General features: G+C 45.5%; 1 protein-coding gene across 8 annotated transcripts in view; it reads right to left on the bottom strand.

Moving 5' to 3' along the window:
- LOC147433447 (uncharacterized) overlaps window positions 1-23,730 on the bottom strand; it is a 128,508-nt gene that overhangs the window by 58,780 nt on the left and 45,998 nt on the right. For 4 of the 8 annotated variants that reach the window (XM_086490123.1, XM_086490125.1, XM_086490124.1 and 1 more), the window contains exons 7-11: window positions 13,410-13,476; window positions 12,591-12,670; window positions 12,438-12,499; window positions 12,286-12,339; window positions 12,030-12,198 (exon numbers count right to left, since the gene is read on the bottom strand). In XM_086490123.1, the coding sequence (XP_086346249.1) occupies window positions 12,030-12,198; window positions 12,286-12,339; window positions 12,438-12,499; window positions 12,591-12,670; window positions 13,410-13,476 (432 nt within the window). Of the gene's footprint in view, window positions 1-12,029; window positions 12,199-12,285; window positions 12,340-12,437; window positions 12,500-12,590; window positions 12,671-13,409; window positions 13,477-22,022; window positions 22,134-22,548; window positions 22,684-23,730 lie in introns of those variants that run through there. The other 4 variants (XM_086490127.1, XM_086490129.1, XM_086490128.1 and 1 more) reach the window with 3 other exon arrangements.

The following is a 23,730-nucleotide window of genomic DNA, read 5'->3' on the forward strand; positions in this document are numbered from 1 at the left end:
CTTTTTTCACCGCTGAGATGGTGAGGAAGGCCATTGACAGGATGAGGACTAGGAGAGCATATGATCATGATGGCTTAGTGGCTGAGCATTTCACCCATGCCAGAGATTTACTAGCACAGCTTCTAGCAGGTATGTTTAACCGTGCCATCTGTCAGAGCTTGCCTGATACTTGGAGCCTATCTACTATTGTACCTATCTTCAAGTTGGGAGACCCTATGGAGCCTCGGAATTATGGCACTATCATGATTGGACACACATTGGCACGGTTGTACGCATCTCTTCTTGAGCAGCAGCTGAGTAGATGGGCAGAGAGGGAGGGGATACATGCAGTCGGGGAAGCAGGTTTCACGAGGGGTTTTTCTACTCTTGACCATATCTTGACACTTAGAGCCATCATTGAGGAGGGTAGATCGCGTGGGAGACGGAGTACCCACAGAGCTCATTTGGGGGGTCACGGCATTATACAGGTCAATAGTAGGGCATGTACGCACCCCAGAGGGTCTATCCACACCCGTTTACTCCACTATTGGGGTGAAGCAGGGCTGCCCGCTCTCTCCTACTCTATTTGGTATGTATGTGGATGAGGTTTCTGACTAAATTGAGAGAGATGGTGATAGAGGTGCACAGCTAGCAGGGACATGGATTCCACTACTGTTATATGTTGATGATATTGTGTTGATCTCCGACTCTCCGGAGGGGATGCAACGTCACTTGGATGCTCTGCATAGGTTTGCCCCGGAAAGTGGTTTGTCCGTCAACCTTGGTAAAACCAAGGTCATGGTATTTAATACCACGCCACAGTGGATCAGGAGGTCAGCGCCAGCATTCACATATGGCCAGGAGAAGGTGGAGTATACAGATGCTTACACTTACCTTGGAGTGGTTTTTAGTGGGCAAGGATTTTCATTGAGGAGGGCAGCAGAGACTCGATTGACCAGAGCCCATGCAACATTGGGTAGATTGGAAAGGATGTGTTCACAGGTTCAGTTTCAGGAGCCTTGGACGAAGCTCTGGCTCTTTGACACTTTGGTGGCTTCTACATTGCTTTATGGAGCTAAGATTTGGGGACCTTCACTGCATCATCACAAGAGGACAGGCCACAGTGATGGATGGGGGGACATGGAGAAGCCTCTGGTCTCTATGTGCTCGCGGCTCATTACAACCAAGGCTTCAATACCACGTGCTATTGTACGAGCAGAGCTAGCTGCCCCCCCCACTAGTGGTTGAGGCGCTCACCGGATCTGTCTCCTTCATACACCACATGTGGGAACTTTGCAAAGACAGATATGCACGCCTTGCACTTGAGTCCTCTCGACAATTAGCCATCCAAGGAGATACGGCATGCTCGTATGGGGAGATGACATCATGGTTTCAGGCGCATGGGTTCAGCATAGACAGATTGCCTCCCTTCCAATACTCACTGGATGCCCCCTCTCTGACTCTTACACGGTCCGAGATCACCAAGCTCATTCGCCAGGACTTGACTCAGCTAGCCACCAAGAGGACATGGATACAGCCCGCACAAGAGCTGGGCACGAAGATGGCTTTCTACAGATAGCATCTCCTCCAGCTTACGGAGGATGGTTTTGTGACGAGGCCCAGATACATGGACACCCACTTGTCTCATGGGATACGATGTGCTATTGGCCAGATACGCACATCCTCACACCAGTTGCGGATTGAGATTGGGAGATACAGCGGAGTACCAGCAAAGGCTAGGACATGCCCCCTGTGTGACATCGAGCCTGAGACAGAGTTGCACTACACATGCCACTGCCCCGTCTACTACGAGATACGAGCTCGCTTCCATTGCTTGTTCAGAGAGGGCTTTGGACCATTCTCTAGAGTCATGCGGTACGAGGATCAGAGATGCCTAGGTTTGTTTTTTGCCTGATGAGAGGAGAGGCTAGCCAGTCTCACAGACAAATTACAGACTTCTTTAGAGCTGCCACTAGACACCCGGAGGAGTTACTAACACAGCAGAGCTCGTCGCCCCACACGACAGGCACACTGATCGACCGAGCGACTGAGCTGGGGAGATCCAGACGCCCACAAGTGCGGAGGACTACACAGCATCGACGGAGCCTGCATCAGAGGATTCGGATCACTTTGGCTTGACATGCACGACGCCCGGTCAGACTACTGACCATGGAGGAGATTGATGAGATCTGCCAGCGATCGATGCTGGATCTCCTATGATCTAGCTATCCCAGCTAGTTGTTTAGCTACTTAGTTCACACCTAGCAATTCATGATTCCACAGTATTTTATTTTGTCATTGCTGTCATTTTGTCATCTTGTTAGTCTGACTTGGTATCACATCCACCACATTGTAACTTTCTGGTCTGACAGCACACTTCACCGGAGGAGACTACAACAAAGGATTAGAAGCATTCTAGCCAGACACCCAGAATGCTCCTAAGAAGTTTATTTAATACTTTGTACTTTTTTCACATTTACTTTCACACTTTTCACACTTAGTACTTTAGTACTAAGGTACCCAGACATTGTAACAGATTCACCACTTTTGTATCAGTTTGGTCTCATAGGTCATTCTGGCCTTTTGAAGACGTTAATATAACATTTCATTTCATTTCATTCTATCTCTCTCTCTCTCTCTCTCTCTCTCTCTCTCTCTCTCTCTCTCTCTCTCTCTCTCTCTCTCTCTCTCTCTCTCTCTCTCTCTCTCTCTCTCTCTCTCTCTCTCTCTCTGCATTACATAAATTCGCGGAGGACAGCGGACTGTCGGTAAATTTGGGTAAAACCAAAGTTATGGTGTTTAACACCACACCGCAGTGGGTTAGGAAAACGGCACCTCCATTTGCATATGGCCAGGATATAGTAGAGTACACAGATGTATACACATACCTTGGTGTGGTATTTACAGGACCGAAGTTTACTCTTAAGAAAGCAACGGATGCTAGATTGTCCAGAGCCTCTACGGCCTTGGGAGGGTTGCAGAGGATGTGTTCACAAGTGCAGTTTCAGGAACCACGAACAGAACTTTGGCTCTTTGATACTGTGGTGGCTTCGGCTATGCTTTATGGGGTCCAGATTTGGGGACCATCTGTGGATCAGGATAATTGGAAGTCAATGGAGAGACCTTTGGTATCTAGGATTTCCCGAATGATTAGAGCCAAGGCCTACGTACCACACGCGATTACCCGAGCGGAACTAGCTGCCCCTCCGATAGAAATTGAATCTCTTACCAGATCAGTGTCCTTTATACATGGTTTATGGAATACAAATAATTGCAGATATACTAGATTGGCCCTCGAATCCTCTAGACAATTAGCAATGAAAGGAGATACATCATGCTGGTATCTGCAACTGTCCTCTTGGTTTCAGAGACACAGGTTCAGTATGGAAAGATTACCCCCCTTCCAATACTCTCTTGAGGCTCCATCACTGGCAATCATAGGAACGGAGATTAATAAAATCATCCGTCAGGATCTTATACAGTTGGACACTAAGAGGACATGGGTAGACCCTACACAAGAATTGGGCACGAAGATGGCCGACTACAAAGAAAACTTCCTACAACTATCTGAAGATGGTTTTGTGATTCGCCCGAGCTACATGGATGCCCACCTCTCTCATGGTTTGAGATGTGCTATTGGTCAGATTCGTACATCCTCACACCTGCTGGAAATTGAATTTGGCAGATTTAGGGGAATCCCAACTAAGAGCAGAATTTGCAAGTTATGCGGAATGGAGCCGGAGACAAAATTACACTACATATGCCATTGCACAGTATACTATGAGATACGTGGGCGTTTCCATTGCCTATTTAAAGAAGGCTTTGGACCTCTAGATAGAGTCATGCAATACCAAGATCAAAGGTGCTTAGGCCTGTACCTACTAGAACTACATCGGCATAGGGATAATCTAATGAGAAGACAAAGAGCACTACAGCCTCAGAGGCAGATCACAGATTTCTTCGGATCGAGAGAAGCAGGAATGGAAGGAGAAGCAAGAGGACAGCAACGAGCACAAAGCAGTACCAACATTCATACCAAAGGCACCCTCATTGACAGGGCGATTGAGCTTAGGAAATCGAGACGACCACGACCGAGATGCAAAAGCACATTTCACCGGAGGATTATGTCATGGCACAGCCGAGCCTCATCTCTAGTATCTAAGATCTCACGGTTGGACCCAAACCTGTTGGTGTGGCAGTGGACCATGCTCTTGTGTCGTTGACCATCTCTTTTCAGTTTAGTGTAGCACATAGGCTACAACCAGCAGTCCCTACTCGCTACACCTTCACACGAGAGACGGACTCTGTATACATAGATGGGATCTATAGACGCCTGTGCACAGAGGAGCCAGGGCGACCTCTGGAGGAGCTTACTACTATACTGACACAGACACTACATGATGCAGCAGCAGAGGCATACCCACATACCCAGCTTGAGTAGAGACGCCGTTCGGGGAGCATGTCCCAGAACAGTTGGTATGATGAGGAATGCCGGGACACTAGAGCTAGCCTTCAGAGGGAGGTGCTTTTGGGGGACATCACTCACAGACAGTCACAGATTGACTGCCGACGCCTAGTGCGGCGGAAGAAGAGGACATTTTTGGCTCGCTTAGAGCAGGATCTATACCAGCTATTCTTGAGTCAGGACTCACGTGAGGCATGGCGGCTGTTTCATGAGCACCCCCCCCCCCCCCCCCCCCCCCAAATCAGTTCTACAGAGGCCTGGGGCCAGTATGCATCATCTCTGTACACAGTTCCTGAGCAGGCCCCCCTTCCCAACCGCCCCGATCCATGCCCACACACATGTGCTTTTTTCACCGCTGAGATGGTGAGGAAGGCCATTGACAGGATGACGACTGGGAGAGCATATGATCATGATGGCTTAGTGGCTGAGCCTTTCACGCATGCCAGAGATTTACTAGCAGAGCTTCTAGCAGTTATGTTTAACCGTACCATGTGTGAGGGCTTGACTGATACTTGGAGCCTATCTACCATTGTGCCTATCTTCACGTCGGGAGACCCTATGAAGCCTCGGAATTATCGCACTATCATGATTGGACACACATTGGCACGGTTGTACGCATCTATTCTTGAGCAGCAGCAAAGTAGATGGGCAGAGAGGGAGGGGATACGCGCAGCAAGGCAGGCAGGTTTCAAGAGGGGTTTTTCTACGCTTGACCATATCTTGACACTCAGAGCCATCATTGAGGAGGGCAGATCACGTGGGAGACGGATCTATTGTAGCTTTGTGGATTTCCGCAAAGCATTTGACAAAGTGACCAGAGCTAGATTGATGCGCAGATTACAACAGATGGGAGTACCCACAGAGCTCATTTGGGGGGTCATGGCATTATACAAGTCAGTAGTAGGGCATGTACGCACCCCAGAGGGTCTATCCACACCCGTTTACTCCACTATTGGGGTGAAGCAGAGCTGCCCGCTCTCTCCTACTCTATTTGGTATGTATGTGGATGAGGTTTCTGACTACATTGAGAGAGATGGTGATAGAGGTGCACAGCTGGCAGGGACATGGATTCCACTATTGTTATATGCTGATGATATTGTGTCGATCTCTGACTCTCCGGAGGGGATGCAACGTCACTTGGATGCTCTGCATCGGTTTGCCCAGGAAAGTGGTTTGTCCGTCAACCTTGGTAAAACCAAGGTCATGGTATTTAATACCATGCCACAGTGGATCAGGAGGTCAGCGCCAGCATTCACATACGGCCAGGAGAAGGTGGAGTATACAGATGCTTACACTTACCTTGGAGTGGTTTTTAGTGGGCCAGCATTTTCATTGAGGGCAGCAGAGACTAGATTGACCAGAGCCCATGCAGCATTGGGTAGATTGAAAAGGATGTGTTCACAGGTTCAGTTTCAGGAGCCTCGGACGAAGCTCTGGCTCTATGAAACTTTGGTGGCTTCTGCATTGCGTTATGGAGGTAAGATTTGGGGACCTTCACTACATCATCACAGGAGGACAGGCCGCATTGATGGATGGGGGGACATGGAGAAGCCTCTGGTCTCTATGTGCTCGCGGCTCATTACAATCAAGGCTTCAATACCACGTGCTATTGTACGAGCAGAGCTAGCTGCCCCCCCCACTAGTGGTTGAGGCGCTCACCAGATCTGTCTCCTTCATACACCGCATGTGGGAACTTCGCAAAGACAGATATGCACGCCTTGCACTTGAGTCCTCTCGACAATTAGCCATCCAGGGAGATACGGCATGCTCGTATGGGGAGATGGCATCATGGTTTCAGGCACTTGGGTTCAGCATAGACAGATTGCCTCCCTTCCAATACTCCTTGGATGCGCCCTCTTTGACTCTTACACAGTCCGAGATCACCAGGCTCATTTACCAGGACTTGACTCAGCTAGACACGAAGAGGACATGGATACAGCCGGCACAGGAGTTGGGCACGAAGATGGCTTTCTACAGAGAGCATCTCCTCCAGCTTACGGAGGATGGTTTTGTGACGAGGCCCAGATACATGGACACCCACTTGTCTCATGGGATACGATGTGCTATTGGCCAGATACGCGCATCGTCACACCAACTGCGGATTGAGACTGGGAGATACAACGGAGTACCATCAGAGGCCAGGACATGCCCCCTGTGTGAACTTGAGCCTGAGACAGAGTTGCACTACACATGCCACTGCCCAGTCTACTACGAGATACGAGGCCGCTTCCATTGCTTGTTCAGAGAGGGCTTTGGACCATTCTCTAGAGTCATGCGGTACAAGGATCAGAGATGCCTGGGTTTGTTTTTGCTCGAGCTGCGCAAACACAAAGAGAGCCTGATGAGAGGAGAGGCCAGCCAGTCTCAGAGACAGATCACAGACTTCTTTAGAGCTGCTACTGGACACCCGGAGGAGTTACCATCGCAGCAGAGCTCGTCGCCTCACAAAAGAGGCACACTGATCGACCGAGCGACTGAGCTGGGGAGATCCAGACGCCCACGACTGAGGAGGACTGCACAGCATCGACGGAGGCTGCATCAGAGGATTCAGATCACTTTGGCTCGACATGCACGACGCCCGGTCAGACTACTGACCATGGAGGAGATTGATGAGATCCGCCAGCGACCGATGCTGGATCTCCTGTGATCTAGCTATCCCGGCTAGCTGTTTAGTTGCTTAGTTCACACCTAGCAATTCAGGATTCCATAGTATTTCATTTTGTCATTTTGTCATCTTGTTACTCTGACTTTGTATCAGATCCACCACATTGTAACTTTCTGGTCTCATAGATTACTTTGGCCTTTTGAGGACGTTAATATAACATTTCATTTCATTTCATCATCTCTCTCTCTCTCTCTCTCTCTCTCTCTCTCTCTCTCTCTCTCTCTCTCTCTCTCTCTCTCTCTCTCTCTCTCTCTCTCTCTCTCTCTCTCTCTCTCTCATAGGTCACTTTGGCCTTTTGAAGACGTTAATATAACATTTCATTTCATTTCATTTCTCTCTCTCTCTGCTCGCCCTCACCCACCTCTCTTTCTCACCTTCCCTCGTCCCTATCTCTTTTTTCTGTCGCCTTCGACCCCCCAAGCTCGGGCACCTACATTCAGCCTACATTCAGTTGCGCATCATGGAGCCCAGCCACTGTTGAATCCACAGGTTCTCATGGCTTCTCCGATAGCAAGCAAGGCGAAGTTCACGATTACCAACAAGTGTCTCTCTACACTCGAGACAGAGATTAAGGAATGGAGGAAAAAATGAAAGAAAGAGAAGGCAAGTATGCTTTGAGAAAAAGAACAATGACAGGAGGAGAAGGAGAGTCTATACAAGAGGATTTCCCACCTTGAAGAGACTATCGTCTCTCTCAAAGACAGGCCGGCAAGGGAGGAAGGAGAAATCGTGGAGACAAATAAAGAAGCAATGAAAGGGGAGATTACTAAGGTGCTCACGGAGTGTCTTGAGAAGAAATTCGACGCCAAGAAAGAGGGATGGGTCGAAATCGTCAAGAAGAATATCAAGAAAGAAGCTGAAGAGGAGACACAAAAGGAGGAGACCCTTCTCGTGCATACCACACTCGAAGAGGAAAAGATGTGCCACACTCGTCGGCTTAATATACGAGTTACAGGCATGGTGGAGAAACGAAACTCTACCCCTGAGAAAGACAGTTGAGAGCTCTATACCATACTTGGGTACAAAGAAGAAGAACCCACCCCTTTTGCCAGAGCTTGTAGAGCCAGCAAGGACCTGAACAAGAAGAGAGCCCTCATCCTCCGATTCCCCTCCAAAGAATCCACTTTCATCCGTAAGAGGGTTATCCTGAGAAGGCTTAAAAGCCCTCCCATCTACCTCAAAGACGACCTCACAAAGATGCATGTTGCACACTGACGCGCATGCATGCCTAGAGTGCAAGCTCGCAAAGATCGGAAGAAGGCGATCTACAGAGATGGCGGGTCATTATGGATGTCAAAACCATCACATAGGGACTCGCGGCCTGTGGGACACATGAGGAGATCCACCTTGCCATTCGGAACTGCAATGGAGATCTATGGACACACCCGGAGAGATTGGAAAGGGTGAAGAGGGATCAGGATATCATCCTATTGACAGAGACTCATGAGAGCCCTGAGAGAAGGCTACCACGTATACATGGCTTTCAGTGGGAATCTTCCTACCAGAACCGAACGCGTCAGAATACCTTACGAGGCTCTAGAGGAGTGGCCTCCTCTTTCAACAGGGGCTTCAGGACCGAATACACATTGTGGCAAGTGATCCAGAGGCCTGCTTTCTATGGATCCGCCTAGAGCTCTCACGCGAGAGGACTAGAGTTCATCACCATACACATGCTTGACGAAGGGTATTATGGAGTTTTCTACACTTGGAGAAGTCTTCCTCATGGGAGACTTCAACGCCAAGAGACACAGCGACCAGTGTGAGATGTATGACTTGGAGGTCCTACAAGCCTTGACCCAAGCGGAGGGCTCTCCGTGAACCTCAACGGACACGGCTTGGATCACTGCATACGGCCGCCATCTACTCAGACTAGGCTCCCAGCACCATCTCGATATTTATAATGGGATGGCACAGTGGCCTACCTCAAGAGGATTGACATGCATACCACATGGAGCCCGAGATGGGTGGGGGGTTACAGTGGATTACATCATGGGACCTTGAGAGGCCACCCACCTACTCATCACTTTTCCTATCCCACCCATACCCATCAGAGCCAACCACACACGTGTCCCTCTCTTTTACTTGCGATGCCATTATTCACCCATCTACACCCAACACTCCACCTACCACTATTCATTTCACACATGAAGAGCCCACATATATTCAGCCGAGGTTGAAGCGGGCCTCTGTCTACTCCACCCCTCCACACCACTACGTACACTCATCTCACACATCACATCAGTCCTCCAAATGTCAGCCATCAGCTCCTTCCCACACACTATACACACGAGACGTAAAAATCCCTCCCGGGACTATGCCACAGAATCGCTGGTACGATGGTGTGTGCAGGGATCTATACTGCGGTCTACAAGCACAGCAAGCTACTGAGAGGGAGGTCAGGCGACAAATGAAGATACTTACATGTCGCAAGCGACGGGCCTTCGAGGAGGCACAGGAGCTTGAGCTCTACCACTTACTTATGAGCATGGATAGTGCGACTTCCTGGCGTACTCTACAAGAGCCTCGACCGACTACACCTATTAAGGATCCACGGAGATGGCACCAGTATGCAGAGAGGTTGTATGAGATCCCTAGGCAACCCCCTATACCATGGCCGTCTGGGCCCCGACCACGAGCTCCACCTTCTTCACTACAGAGATGGTCGAGAAGGCCATTCGCCGATTACAGCACCAACAATCAGTTGATCACATGGGTCTACAAAGTGAGCACCTCATCTACACAGCCGCCATTATAGCCCCGTTGATCGGACACGTCTTCAACCGGGCTATAGTGGAGGGCTTCCCAAAGGAGTGGACTTGACACACTTGTGCCCATTCACAAATCCGGCGACACCCTAGACCCCGAACAAGGAAGGAGGGAGAGAGAGGGGAGCCGCGGGGGGGGGGGGGGGGGGGGGGGGGGGGATTGGGTTTGGCTGGAGACACCAGCAGCCGAACCGAACAAGGGGACCAGACTCACCGAACTGCAATACCTGCATTGAACTTCCCGACTAAAACCTTGGTGAAATTTAGGAAAAGGGGCAGAAGCGAACAGTGTTGCTGCACATGAGAATCGGGAGACTGTACGGCAGAATAGAAACGCTCATGGCAGAGCTTCTGCAAGTGAGGGATAAGCCCACAGGCTAGGGTAAGCACACACCGGCAGGCTGAGAATGTGCGCTAGCCAGCAAGGCTGAAGGGGAAGCCACCCAACCTCTCTAGGAGTGTCCTGCCCAATAAAATTGAACCCTTCCTCATTTTGTCAAAGTGAAATGAATCAAGAAATGTTTGTAAAGGAGTAGTCGCCACATTCACCGAGGGGGCAACCGAATCACCATCAATGGAATGGTGGAACGAAGTGCCAAAAACTGATCCAATCTACTAAAGCACTGCTCGCACTCTAAACCAGTATGGGATACATACCCTGAGATGCTAAAGTGGGGGTATACAAACTGAAAGAGATCCAGGAACATTACAAATCCTCTCCACTGTAAGAGAAGCATCAGTGAAAATAAATTGCATGCCCCGGCCGGAAGTATGTATGTCTTGTACTCCATGAAAGGGTACTTCTAAGCCGAGAGCAGAGTGTAGAAGCTTTTTCCCAGGCTCATTACCCGGAAATAAACTGCCCACGATGAGCTTGTTAAAAAGAGCTATGCCATGAAGCTATGGGCCAATAATTCCTAAGCCACCCTCGAACCTGGGGCATGGGGCATATTCAACATAAACCTTCCAAAGTTTTGGTAAGTTTTGGGATATTTAACAAGAAACGTTTTAGCCTCCAAGTAAGAAATGTCAAGGTTTAGAAATTTTATGTATATATATTTTCAATACACACACACCTACGTAATTGAGAATATATATATATATACTATCATACATACATGTTGCATATATGTGTAAGTACGTATGTATATGTGTACGCTATAGAAACTCAAGACGAGCTAGAGCCTGTGTCAATCAAGCTGTTATATTAAATGTTTTAACCTTAACTTCAGGAAGCTGAGCCATAATGCCAACATGAAGCATCCAACACAAAGTAATGTACCAAACAGAAGCTAAAATGACCTAATTGGAAACTAGGCCACTAATTGCCAAGAAGAGATGCTGATTGGGCCAATGGCATAGCTTCCATCTAATAGACTGAAGCATTGGCATAGCTTCCGTCTAATAGACTGAAGCACTGACTGCTGCTGTGGGGTAACATCAATACCCACCTAAAATCCCAAATAGTAAGATGTCTGACGTGGACAAAGCCATGAGAAACCATTAGAAACTCCCCACATAGGCAACTTACCTGAGCCTACTAGAATGCTGACTTATGCCAGTTACTGAGAGCATGGCGAATAGGATCCAAGACTGAAGAATAAATTGTAGAAAGAGCGAAGTGTCATCTGCATAATCCTGATCTATCCGGTCTGACTCACAAGCAATAGGAATGAGCACTCCTATTAACATATCACCCAGTCCTTGTAGGAAATCTGACATGGTCTCAGCCACAAAAAGAAACAAGTACGAGGCAAAGGGGCAGAGATGTCTGACAAATCAACATAAGTCAAAAGTCCTGCCAATGTGACCTCCGATGGTACTCGGATTGGTTGGTAGATGATATAGAACATACGCCCCTGTACTCCGTGCTGAAAGAAAACCAATACGGAGTAGAGATCCCTCTAAAAAATCCAAACCAACTGTCATCACCCTTCTCAAAATCGCCGGAAGTCAAATCATATCCCCATGTTATAAAATGTTTACTGCAGGGCAATACTTAGTGAATAGGTTGCTATGGTCATCTTTGACATCTCCAAGACAGCATATTTTGTGATGGTTAGTCTATTTAATTGTATATCCAGCCCTTATATCCAGTTAGAAATAACAACGTTTCTTTTTCAAATTGTCGAACTAGGTTCAAAAAAGATCATACCATTGTAGGATTCGGCCCTTCTAAAGGACCCCCTTGACTATGGACTGGACCCCTTGCACCTAAAGGAAGTTGCCCTGATTGTGGCAATAATCCAACATTGCTTGGTCCTCCACCTTGGCGCCATCCAAAAGCTGGATTTTGAGCTCTCATGGTTTGGCCCCCTGTACCTCTATTAATAGCAACAAAGGCATGAACTGATCATGATCAATCATTCAGTTCTATCATATAAAAAATATCAGACTGCACACTTCTTTACCTGGGTCCACTTTGGTGAGAGCGAGGGCTATAATTCGAACCCATGTTTCGCATCCTAGTACAACCACCCAACAAAACAAAATAAGGAGATTGATATGCAAAAGAAAGCATTAATGGCCAGAGGAGTCTATTTTCTCTATAACAAACAAGTACCTTCCCTCTCCTGACCTAGGCCTCTTAGAGTCAGCAAAACGAACGATCAATGGTGGACATCCCTGAAACACAAACAATTACTTCCCATGGAGACATCTGTCATGAATAGGGAGACTGCTTTCTTACTATGCACCCACAAAGAGCTTCTCTTACCGCCATTCTGTAAACACCATCTAGTGCCGATATTGCAGCAAATGCCATCTCTTTTTCCAGATAAGAGACAAATGCACAACCTGCAAACAGATAATCCTTTCACAATCAATTGCTAGAAGGGAGTAGCACAAAACTAAAGCATGATGACTGACACCCACTTCAGGTAACAAATCCACCAAGCAAGAAAAAGAAAAAAAATGAAAATAGATCTGTAAATAAACAATAAGGCTGCAAACCTGGAAATATTTCAGAGGAACCAAAAGCCTCTAAAGACAGAAAATTAAGCACACTGTTTCTACCTAAAAATAGTTCTATCATCAAATGAAGCACTAATTCTATCTGAAGAAAAAGGAACTGCATGGTTTCAGGTCATAATATTCACACACTGTAGACATTTCAGATATTTTATTGAAAACCACCCACCCATTATGAATGTCGCTCAGATTGCATCAACTGGCAGACAGGAACAGTAAGGTTTGATGTCATATTGGCCACCACATTGATTTGAAAACATTACATCAACTGACAAACCATTCCAAATGAATTTGTCTTCCAGCCAACCGATTCTTGGCCCACTCTCCTTTAAGGATTGTCCTTTAAAACTTACAAAGTGACTGCCTCCCCACCCTTTTTCCTTCTCCTTATATGTTTCTTGAAAGAGGAGCTTGGGTATCAAAACATCAAAATCAAAGACCAGATCATGACAGTCTCTACTTCAGCTAAAAGCATCAGCACCGAAATGTCTGTGTTACCTTCACAGCGTTACTCTAAAGGACAAATAATAGAGTTCAGAACATGAGAAATAAACATTATGCATACCTCTACTTTGTTTGTGTTCATTTCGAATTACACATACATTCTCCACTCGACCATAAGGAGCAAAAATCTGTGAGAATCATGACATTAATGTGAGAAATCTTTTTAAAAAACTATTGATTGAGCAAAATCACTCAACTCTCAGACACGACAACTTGAAGACCACAGATTTTTTGAAAGCAACAAAAACAACGTGTGATAAACTTATGTAGTTGTTTAAGCACCCCAAGTGCAGATCGTATGGAATAAGGATAAAGCAGCACTGAACCGAGTATGACTCGCCAATCACTTGTATAACATCTAGCCATGGCCTAAATACTGCCTTTCTCCGAATGATCTCTGAAAAGAACTTAATATCAATGCAGGCAGCCCAAACATCCCCATTCAGGACCTATTTGTGTCAAGGCCTGGCTTATGTTAAAAACTCGATTCAGCTCAACAATCTCACCTTCACAGTACGTAGCTTTGAGCACATGCAAAGAGTGTTCTATTTGCAATACCTTCAAGCTTCCCACACCCCAGGAACCTAAAGAGACATGCTAACAAATATTCCCATATGTCATGGTCCCAATGTTAAGTTTCTGAAATAATGGCATGGTAAGTATACATATGTGTGCATGTTTATATTACAATGTAAAGAATAATCCAATACAGCACACAAACTGTGTATACATGTATGTTGACTGATTGCAATCGCAAGGAAATATTGTCACACTGCTAACCTTCTAAGAGAATGACCTAGTATGTACACGTATACAAGCATATGAACATTGAAAGAGCGCGCTGAGAGCTTCGCGTTCATACCTAATATGCACAGGTTTGTGGTGCATAGGAGGAATCGATGGAGCGACAGGAAGGGGGGAGGGGCATGAGCACAAACGTGAGCAAGAAGAGAGCACAATTTTTGCAAGTCCCAATGTTGTATCTTTTGAGGTTTTGGGACTCCTTTTATTAAAATGGGCCTTTGGCCACTTGGACAATGTGAACACTTTAAAAATAGTCCAAGTGGCCTAAAGGCCAATAAATGCTTGTACTGGTCCAAATGTTGGGCCAAAAATATGTTTGTGAAGCTCGCAACTAGAGCTACACCGTGGAAGTGGTCCGGAGGCTATCTGGGGTGACGGCTGGGCATTTACCCCCAACAACCTCCCACTTAAAGGCCCAGAAAGTCACCTTTAAGCTATGTCACTCCCACGATCTGTAGGCAATGCATGTGTTGTGCCTTAGACAGACCTTTCGTAAGAGCATCTGCAAGGTTTTCATATGTACCGATTTTGATCAATGAGATCAAACCATCATCAAGCATCTGTTATATAAAATGGTACCGCACATCAATATAGCTAGACAGACTGCACTCTGACTATCACATCCAAGGACAGGCCTATCATCAGATAATCCAAGCTCATTGACCATGCGTGCTAACCATATGGCTTCTTTGGAAGCCTCAGTGACTGAAATATACTCAGTCTCAATAGTAGAAAGTGCAACTATCCTCTGAAGTCTGGAGCACCATGAAATAGCACCACTTGCCAGGGTATAAATGTACCCACTAGTAGACTTGCGGGTATCAATATCACAGGCCATGTCTGAATCACAAAATCCCCGCAACTTTAATGGACCTTTTCCATAACACAAGCATTTGCTCTTGGTCCCTTGTAAGTACCTCATTATGGACTTTACATCATTTGCTCTTGGTCCCTTGTAAGTACCTCATTATGGACTTTACATCATCCCAATGTGCTCTGCCAAGATTAGACATAAACCTGCTCACTATTCCCACTGAATAAGCAATGTCAGGTCTTGTGGCAACTATAGCATACATGAGGGAACCACAAGCTGAAGCATAAGGTACTCCCTTCATAGCATTGATCGCATCATAACCTTTTGGGCAATCACTTGCACTTAGTTTCACATGTGGCTGAAATGGCACATTCAAAGGCTTTGCATCAGCCCTATTGAACCTGTGAAGTACCTTTTCAATGTACTTTTCTTGAGACAAGAACAACAGTTTCTATTGCCTATCTCTCTTTATCCTCATGCCCAAAATGTGCTCAATTGGACCCAAATCTTTCATAGCAAAAGCTGAATTCAGCTGGTTCCTAAGAGCGTCAAGAGTGCTCTTGTTCTTCCCGACTAACAGCATGTCATCCACATACAAAACAAGAATCACTAGGCTGTTGTCCGCATCTCGTTTGATGTAAAGATAGTGATATGCATGGCTGCATTTAAATCCATGTTTAAGCATGACTATATCAAACTTCTTGTACCATTGTCTAGAGCTTGTTTCAGCCCATACAAGCTTCTTTTCAACATACACACAAGTTCTTTCATGCCAGGAATGGCAAAACCTTCCGGTTGCATCATATATAGCTCTTCATTAAGATCACCATGCAAAAATGTTGTCTTTACATCCATTTGATGCATCTCCAAATCCAAAACAGCAACAAGAGAAAAAAGAACATGAAGTGTAGTCATCTTCACAACGGGAGAAAACACTTCCTAAAAATCAATGCCTGCCTTTTGCGCATAGCCCTTGGCAACAAGCCTAGCCTTATATTTGGGTTTGCCATTCACAGTTTTGATACACCCATTTATTAGGAATAGCTTTTCTCGGCAACTTAACCAATTCCCAAGTATTATTAGCATGCAGTGCCTTGATTTCTTCGCGCATAGCTAACTCCCACTTGCTCTTGTGCTTACATGACATGGCCTCTTTGTATGTAAGAGGCTCTCCCTCATCAGCATGGTAGTCACGTGCATTTACGTGCATTTTATTCACATACCAAGGCATGCGGTACTAAAAGAACTAAACAAAATTAAGACATACGTTGATGTTACGTATGTTTGAAAAAAAATATGTGCAATTTTGAGTCTAGGTTTCCAATTAGTCTTAAGTTATTGACAATGGCTTCAAGTTCTCATTGCTCAAACATCAAGGCAATTAGAATTTAGACAAGGGCAATGAGAGATCTTAAGAGCTAGAGAGGCTAGAACTTGAAGCTTTAATAGAGAGCTTGAGAGCGCATGGAGAGGATAGAGGTTGAGCTTGAGCAATGAGAGCTCATGGAGAGGGTAGAGCTTGAGGGCAATGAGAGATCTTGAGAGCTTTTGCTGTAGAAGAAGAGGGGGAAGGCATTGCTATATAGCTTTAAGCTTTAGGCTTTAGAGTTAAGGCCCTTTATGTGTGTGTGTGTGTGTGTGTGTGTGTGTGTGTGTGTGTGTGTGTGTGTGTGTGTGTGTGTGTGTGTGAGAGAGAGAGAGAGGCTCCACACGAGGACTCAATGCGCATGAGTTATGAGAGCATCCAATGCTCTTGGCACTTGGACTCTTGGACTCTTGGTGGCCAAGAATGACTCCAAAAGGGCCAAGAAGGACCCCAACTTCTGCCGAAAAATGTCTCAAAAGAGGCCATTTTTTTATTTACAAAAATAAAGGGACGCCTCAGGGACGTCACGTAGGTGATGTATGGAACAAGAAGGACGGGACGAGATGTCCCATCCCAAGGATGAGTGCAACCATGCTCATCAGTCAACATAATGTGTTGCAAAGAGGAATCAAATCTCTGAAGTGGTCTCCTTATCCCGGTAGATCTCCTGACCCAATGATCTACATTATCCCATCCCAGGGACGAGTGCAACCATGCTCATTATCAAATCTCTGAAGTGGTCTCCTTATCCCGGTAGATCTCCTGACCTGATGATCTACATTATCCGGCACAGACTCTACATCATGAGGGACAACAACATCATCATTTACGGACTGCTGTACATCATTTTCAGCCCCATTTTCAGCATGTTCGCTTGGCTGCAATTGCCTTCAGTTGTGCATGCAATGGCTATCCAACATCTTCTGGCTCAATAACCACTGGCTCATCAACAATTTTGGGCCTTTGTGGTGCATCCTGAGGCTCAATTCCAGAACTAATAAGTAACTGTACATGCTGAAATTTGACTTTTTTAGGGTCAACATCAAAGGCAACATTGTTTTTTGAGCAGCTTTGCCTCATTAAATACAACATCCCGGCTGCGTATTACCTTCTTTTTTTTCTTCCCCCCCTCCCCCCTCCCCCCCCCCCCCAAAAAAAGATCCTTCCATTAGTTATGAAGAGAAAAACTGCCCGTTGGGCTACAAGCATCCACGTGGGATAAGGTGTATAAAAGCTGAGAGATTCTCTCTAGCACTGGGTGGGGCTCATATTGTGATAGAAGGGGCTATCTTATACAATAGGTGGGGGGAGGAGCCACACAGGTGGACTGTAGCGCCAACGCACTCCTCCAAGCTAGATAGAGTAGAAGGGGCCCGGCTGCCAAACACGGTAAAAAGCCTGACTGTGTCGCTCCGCTCGGTCGGAGGAGCCCTGTATGCGGTCATACTGGCCTCGAAGAGTATGGATCATCTCTAGCCAAAGTGCTCTGACAGTCACTGCGGGGGGCTCCAGCTATCCCTCAAAAACTCTGTGGCAACGGGCACACCAAACAAACCACAAGGTGAGACTACTCACAAGCTCCCACCTCAAGTCGCGCTCCGGAAAAGCAGGCAAGGTCGCTGCGTCAGGAGGGGTGTATTGCCGCGGCTACCCTGTCTGAAGTCGGATAGCTTAACTCCCTGGCTCTGTCTCATAGTCTAAGACCGGGCCCGATATAGTCAACCAGGTTGCTGCTCCCCAAGTGAAAATCCCCTCTGGCAATAGAGGAACCAGTAACCGCAAAATCCTCAGCCAAACCTGCTGAGCCTGAGGGCAATCCCACAAGCAATGTCGCTGTGTCTCCAAGGGGTGCCCGCAACAAGGACAGGACAACGGGTGCCCGCTATAAATCAACCAAGAGCCCACTGCTGCACCCCTATGTGCCACCAGCCACTGAAAAGTAGAAATCCTATGAGCCTGTCTACTAGCCCACAGTCAGGTCCAAAAATCTGTCAAAAAACTCTTTGTAAGGCCCCATCGCCGCCAATGCTCTGCCGCTGCTGGGGTGGCTGCTCGCCGCCCTGTCAGGATGTGTTGCTCGAGCCATGCTGTGTACTGAAAGAAAGGGATCCCCCGGAGAGTCTCGGGGTGCAAAGGGGTCGTGCCACAACCACTCCCCCAGGTCCCACTGAAGTCGGGCCAGGGACTGGGCTCCGTAAGCCCAGAGTCGCCAGTCGTCAGTAAAGTCTGCTGGGTCTGGATCAATCAACCACTTTCGCGAAGCAACTGCCACCACTCGATCTCGCTGGAAAGTGCAGGCTGCTACCAGTGGGGACGACTCCATCACTCTCCGGAGCCTGCCCTCAGAGTGGACCTCAAAAAAGAGACTAGCGCCCTGCTCTATACAAGCCCTGACTGCAATCAAAATCTCAATCTGTGTGAAAGCACCCATCCACTGTGGGGCCTGGGGCTCAAAAGGGGCCTGCCACTCAGCAGTGAGGGCTCTCTGGATGTCCTCTCTCATCGTCAAGCCCCCCCTCAAGCAGCCCAACCTCTCCTGCTAAATCTCCTCTGGCAGTCTGCTGAAATCCGGCCACTCCCAAAACTGCGTACCGAGCCAGCTGCCATAGGACCCCAAGCAAGGTGTGGGCGTGTACCAAGCATGTGCCCATGCTCTGTACGTACCAAGGGGCTCCAAACCAAGGGCTGGCGAGCCCGCTCCTCAACACACTGTTGCACTCTCTGAGTAAGCCCTGAGCGCAAAAGCTCCCAAGCGCGAAGAACACTCATAGCAAATCGAGTATTACCTTCTTAAATTGAGGCAGCCAGACTCTATAGCCCATTTCTCCTTCATCCCCATATCCCATGAAGATTCCTTTTATGGACTTAGCATCAAGCTTACGTCTCAACTCGGGCCTTATATGCACAAATGCCTCACGAGTCACTACCGAAAATGCATAAATGGTCATATGAAGCAAGTTTGCCAGACCAAACCTCTTCAGGAATGCCAACTTTCAACGCGGTGTCGGGTGAACGATTGCAAATAGAAACTGCAGTTTTGAGTGCCCCTCCCCAAAAAACTTGGGGAAGATTAGCAGTGGACAACATGCATAGGACCCTCTCACACAACGTCCTATTATATCTCTCAGCCACACCATTAGAAGGACTATAAGGACCTGTTAGCTCCCTCTTGATACCATTTTCTTGGTAAAATCTAACAAATTCAGCAAATGTGAACTCACCCCATTGTCTGTACGCAAACATTTCAGTTTTCTACCTGTTTGGGCAGTCACAAATGCATGAAAAATCTTCAAAGAAGCAAAAGCATCACTTTTATTTTTGAGCAAATAAACCCAAATCTTCCTAGAGAAATCATCAACAAAAGAAAGAAAATAAGCAGCATCACCCATAGTTTTGATAGGAATGCTACACACATTAGAATGTACAAGATCAAGACGATCAGATTTGCGAGAGACACCATAATAATAATAATTTCTCACTTGTTTTCCATTTTGGCATTCATTACAAAAGTCAAGCTTTAAGCCTTTAGTATCAACACGTTGTAAAGAAGAAAGAGCATCAAGTCCTTTCTGGCTTATATGGCCCAACCTTTTATGCCAAAGCTCCAAGTGAGAGCCAACTTCTACTATAGCAACAAATTTGCCTGGCAAGGCTTTGCAATGCAAGAAGTACAATGTCCCCTTCTTCACGCCCTTAACAATTTGCATGGTACCTTTTGTGAGCTTCCATGTACCATCACCAAAAATAGTGTTGTAACCATGCATATCAAGCTGTCCAACAGAAAGCAGACACTTCTTGATGCAAGGAACATATCTGACATCATGCAAAACAAGTTCTTGCCCAATTTCAAGGGCCAAATGCACAGTGCCAATTCCATCAATCGTGAAAGCATAATTATCACCAAGATAAACTCTTAAGATCTATGCGACTAAAGATAATTGCCCCTTGTAACTAATCCAGAAAATCGCCAATCTAAGGGATCGAAAAGCAATTCTCATTATAATCTTATCCAGAAATCGGGTAATTGATGCACATATAAAAAGAGCCATCCTTTTGAACGAATAATACTAGTAAAAAGAGGGAGAAGAACTAGGCCGTATAAGACCCTTCTCCAAGAGTTCACTCACTTGCTTATGAATCTCCTCTTGTTGACTTACACTCACTCTATAGGGAGGTTAGAACAATAAGATTTATGGTAACATTTTCCGGGTGCTCACGAGGTAACTCTATTGGAACAGTATCATAGAAAAAATCCTCGTGACTCATAATTCGTCACAAAATCAAGGCGGCGTATTTCCAATTCGGAAAGTTGACATTTTCCATTAGAGACCTCTCTCTCTCTTGCAAAAATCAAGAAAACAAATATTTCCCTTTTAACAAATACACGACCAACCATTGGCACATGCCAATCTCCAGTGTCTCTTGGGGAATACAATATCATTACCCTTAAATTTGAGGTGCATAGTCTTCCTCACAAAGTAAGGATGTAATTGAATCTTGTAATGCCAAGGCATACCCAATGTGATGTCACGTACTCTTAAACGAGCAAGGAGGAAAGATTCTTGATCATTATATTCTTCAATCCTTAGATTAAGTTTCCTTTGAGTAGGCATAGAAAGACAGAAAGAAAGCTTCTATTAACGTTCTCGAAAGGCCAAAGTCGGCCTATGGGACCTATCAGATACATCATTGTTACATTCCACTTTGGGTATCATGCCATAAAGGCGTAAAAAAGGAAGAAAAATAGAACAGCTAGCTTCAATGGCTTTTATGACTCAAAAAGATCATTTTACAATGGTGATGATAATTCATAAAGTTTACATAAAATGAAAAGAGGTAGGTTTCAGATCTCACTTGGTGCGGAGTTCTAGAACTGTCAAATGACTGCTTTAAGATGATCCTTCTTAGTCTTGGACTTCGTATATATACATACAAACATACGTACATGGATGCATTCACACACACACACACACACACACACACACACACACACACACACACACATATATATATATATATATATATATATATATATATATATATATATATATATATATATATATATATATATATATACACACACACACACATATATATATACATCTATATATATATATATATATATATATATATATATATACATACAGATACAAACACAGACAGAGACAGAGACAGAGACAGACACAGACACAGACACAGACACAGACACAGACACAGACACAGACACAGAGACATATACATACACAGAGACATATACATATACATATACATATACATATATATATATATATATATATATATATATATATATATATATATATATATATACATATATATATACATATACATATACATATACATATACATATACAGATATATATACATATACATATACATATACATATACAGAATATATATATATACAAAAATGATCTGTGCGTTTGCCAGACCATAGGAGGGTCTAGCAGTAATCTGCAAGATTATATGTAACAGAAATAAGGTTCCAAGCAATAAGGCCTTTGTTCATTTCAACACGGGCAGTCTCAACCCAAGCCATAGTTTGAGTGATGTGTCAGAATCAACTTCAGTTCTGTAAACATTTTACTTGTTAAGAAGTAGCCAGGCAGATATGAGACCCTGAGAGAAGCCACAATAACCATCAGATAAGAAGCAGTAACCAAGAAAATTACCGCTTTATTTGGAGCTACTGAAATCATCCTTATAACAGCAAGATGACCATAACACATGCCAGCATAACCTAAAGAACCATTGTATCTTCCTCACTCAAGATCCTGAGTATCCTGATACATATGTTATAAAGAAAAGCCATAATAGTTAGTCCACATTGAAAAGGTCAGACTTCTGTAGTGAATCCAACCGTATATATAACAAGAGACAAGTTAATCCAACTAGATGATTCCCGCATGGTCCAATTATCTCAGACCAAACATAATAACGAACGTATATAAACCATTCAAGATAAACCATTAGGCAAGGGAAGCAAGAGATGGGGAAAGCAGCCAAGTAAAGGCTGTATCATTGTATAGTCTTCCTTTGAAATGTGCATCAGCCAATCATCAAAGCATTCAGAGAGCTGTTTAAAATTTCGCAAGAAACAACGAGACCATCGTATCAATACATCAGGAAAACAAACACATAAAGATGCAAACATCATAATGTAATTGTCTCCGCAGCAGAAGTAGAATCCATAGTTACCAGGAACGGGAAACCGGAACGGGAACGGGGAACGGGAACGCGGAACAAAATGCCATTCCCTGTTACGGGTACTCACGTTTGAAACACGGAACGGGGATTCGGAACGGGAACTTGGAATGGGAACGGGGAACGGAGACCTGAAAACGGCCATTCCCTGTTACTATGGTAGAATCAAGTTAGCAATAAGTCAAGACTGAGGAGCAAGTAAAACTCTATCAGATAATCACACCCAAGTTCTCAACATATTCAGATATGAGCCCGAGAACCTGTTGCTAACCTGAAATCTGCATACAAGTGATTACAACAGGACGTAGGGGTATTCAAACTGAGAGACAACCAAGGCCTATGCCCCTCCCGGCATGCACCCAGCAGTAACCCAGAAAAATCATCCATTAGATCTACGTAAAGCAGATAAAGCTATATGATTTCGCAAGTATCTTAAGGCCAATCTGATTCATGAAGGTTACAGGTTGCTCGACCAATGCAAGCTTGTCCTTTCCTTTCACCATAACTACTAGATGATGCTTATGCAGATGCCAAGGTTAACCTACAGCAATCAGTAACAATACTAAGGGAGTACGCACACGGGACTCACCGATTTATAGTCGTGACGGCACAGTCAAGTTGATGTATGAATAGGGTTCTCTATATTGGTCCCACAATCAGGGTATAGTTGGCCAGCTCACGCAACAGAGGTGTGAGTCATAAGCGCCATAACTCAGCATTCAGGTAAGGTCGGAGGGCGGCGAGTTAGTATCTAGGCCCTTCATCGTCAGATTCATGCAAAGGTTTCTACACCCTATCGCTGGAGTGAATGGGGTCGAAAGTATACACCAACCACCAAGTATAAAGACAATAAATTCCTTATCTACCCTCCATAGTAAACTACTAGGATAGCCATAGTAAGGGCCTAGTCCAGGGTCAACAAATGATGCAGAGCAAGTATTAAAAACTACACATTGTCTTTAGCGACGTGGGGCCACTTGAGAGAGAAGTGACGGGTGTTTCAAATGTATTCTTCAGCGGTCCCGAGAAAAGCGTATATATTATGCAGAGTTATAAACTGACCGCATGTAGATACGAGTGACTGCACATTGCATTATTCGGATGTATATTCCCAAATTGTGGACGAAAGGTCACTGAAGAATACGGACCTAAGAATTAGTATAGGGATCTGGACGG

This window comes from Adiantum capillus-veneris, chromosome 19 (assembly GCF_014529385.1).
Source record: "Adiantum capillus-veneris isolate H3 chromosome 19, ASM1452938v2, whole genome shotgun sequence".
Classification (NCBI taxonomy): domain Eukaryota; kingdom Viridiplantae; phylum Streptophyta; class Polypodiopsida; order Polypodiales; family Pteridaceae; genus Adiantum; species Adiantum capillus-veneris.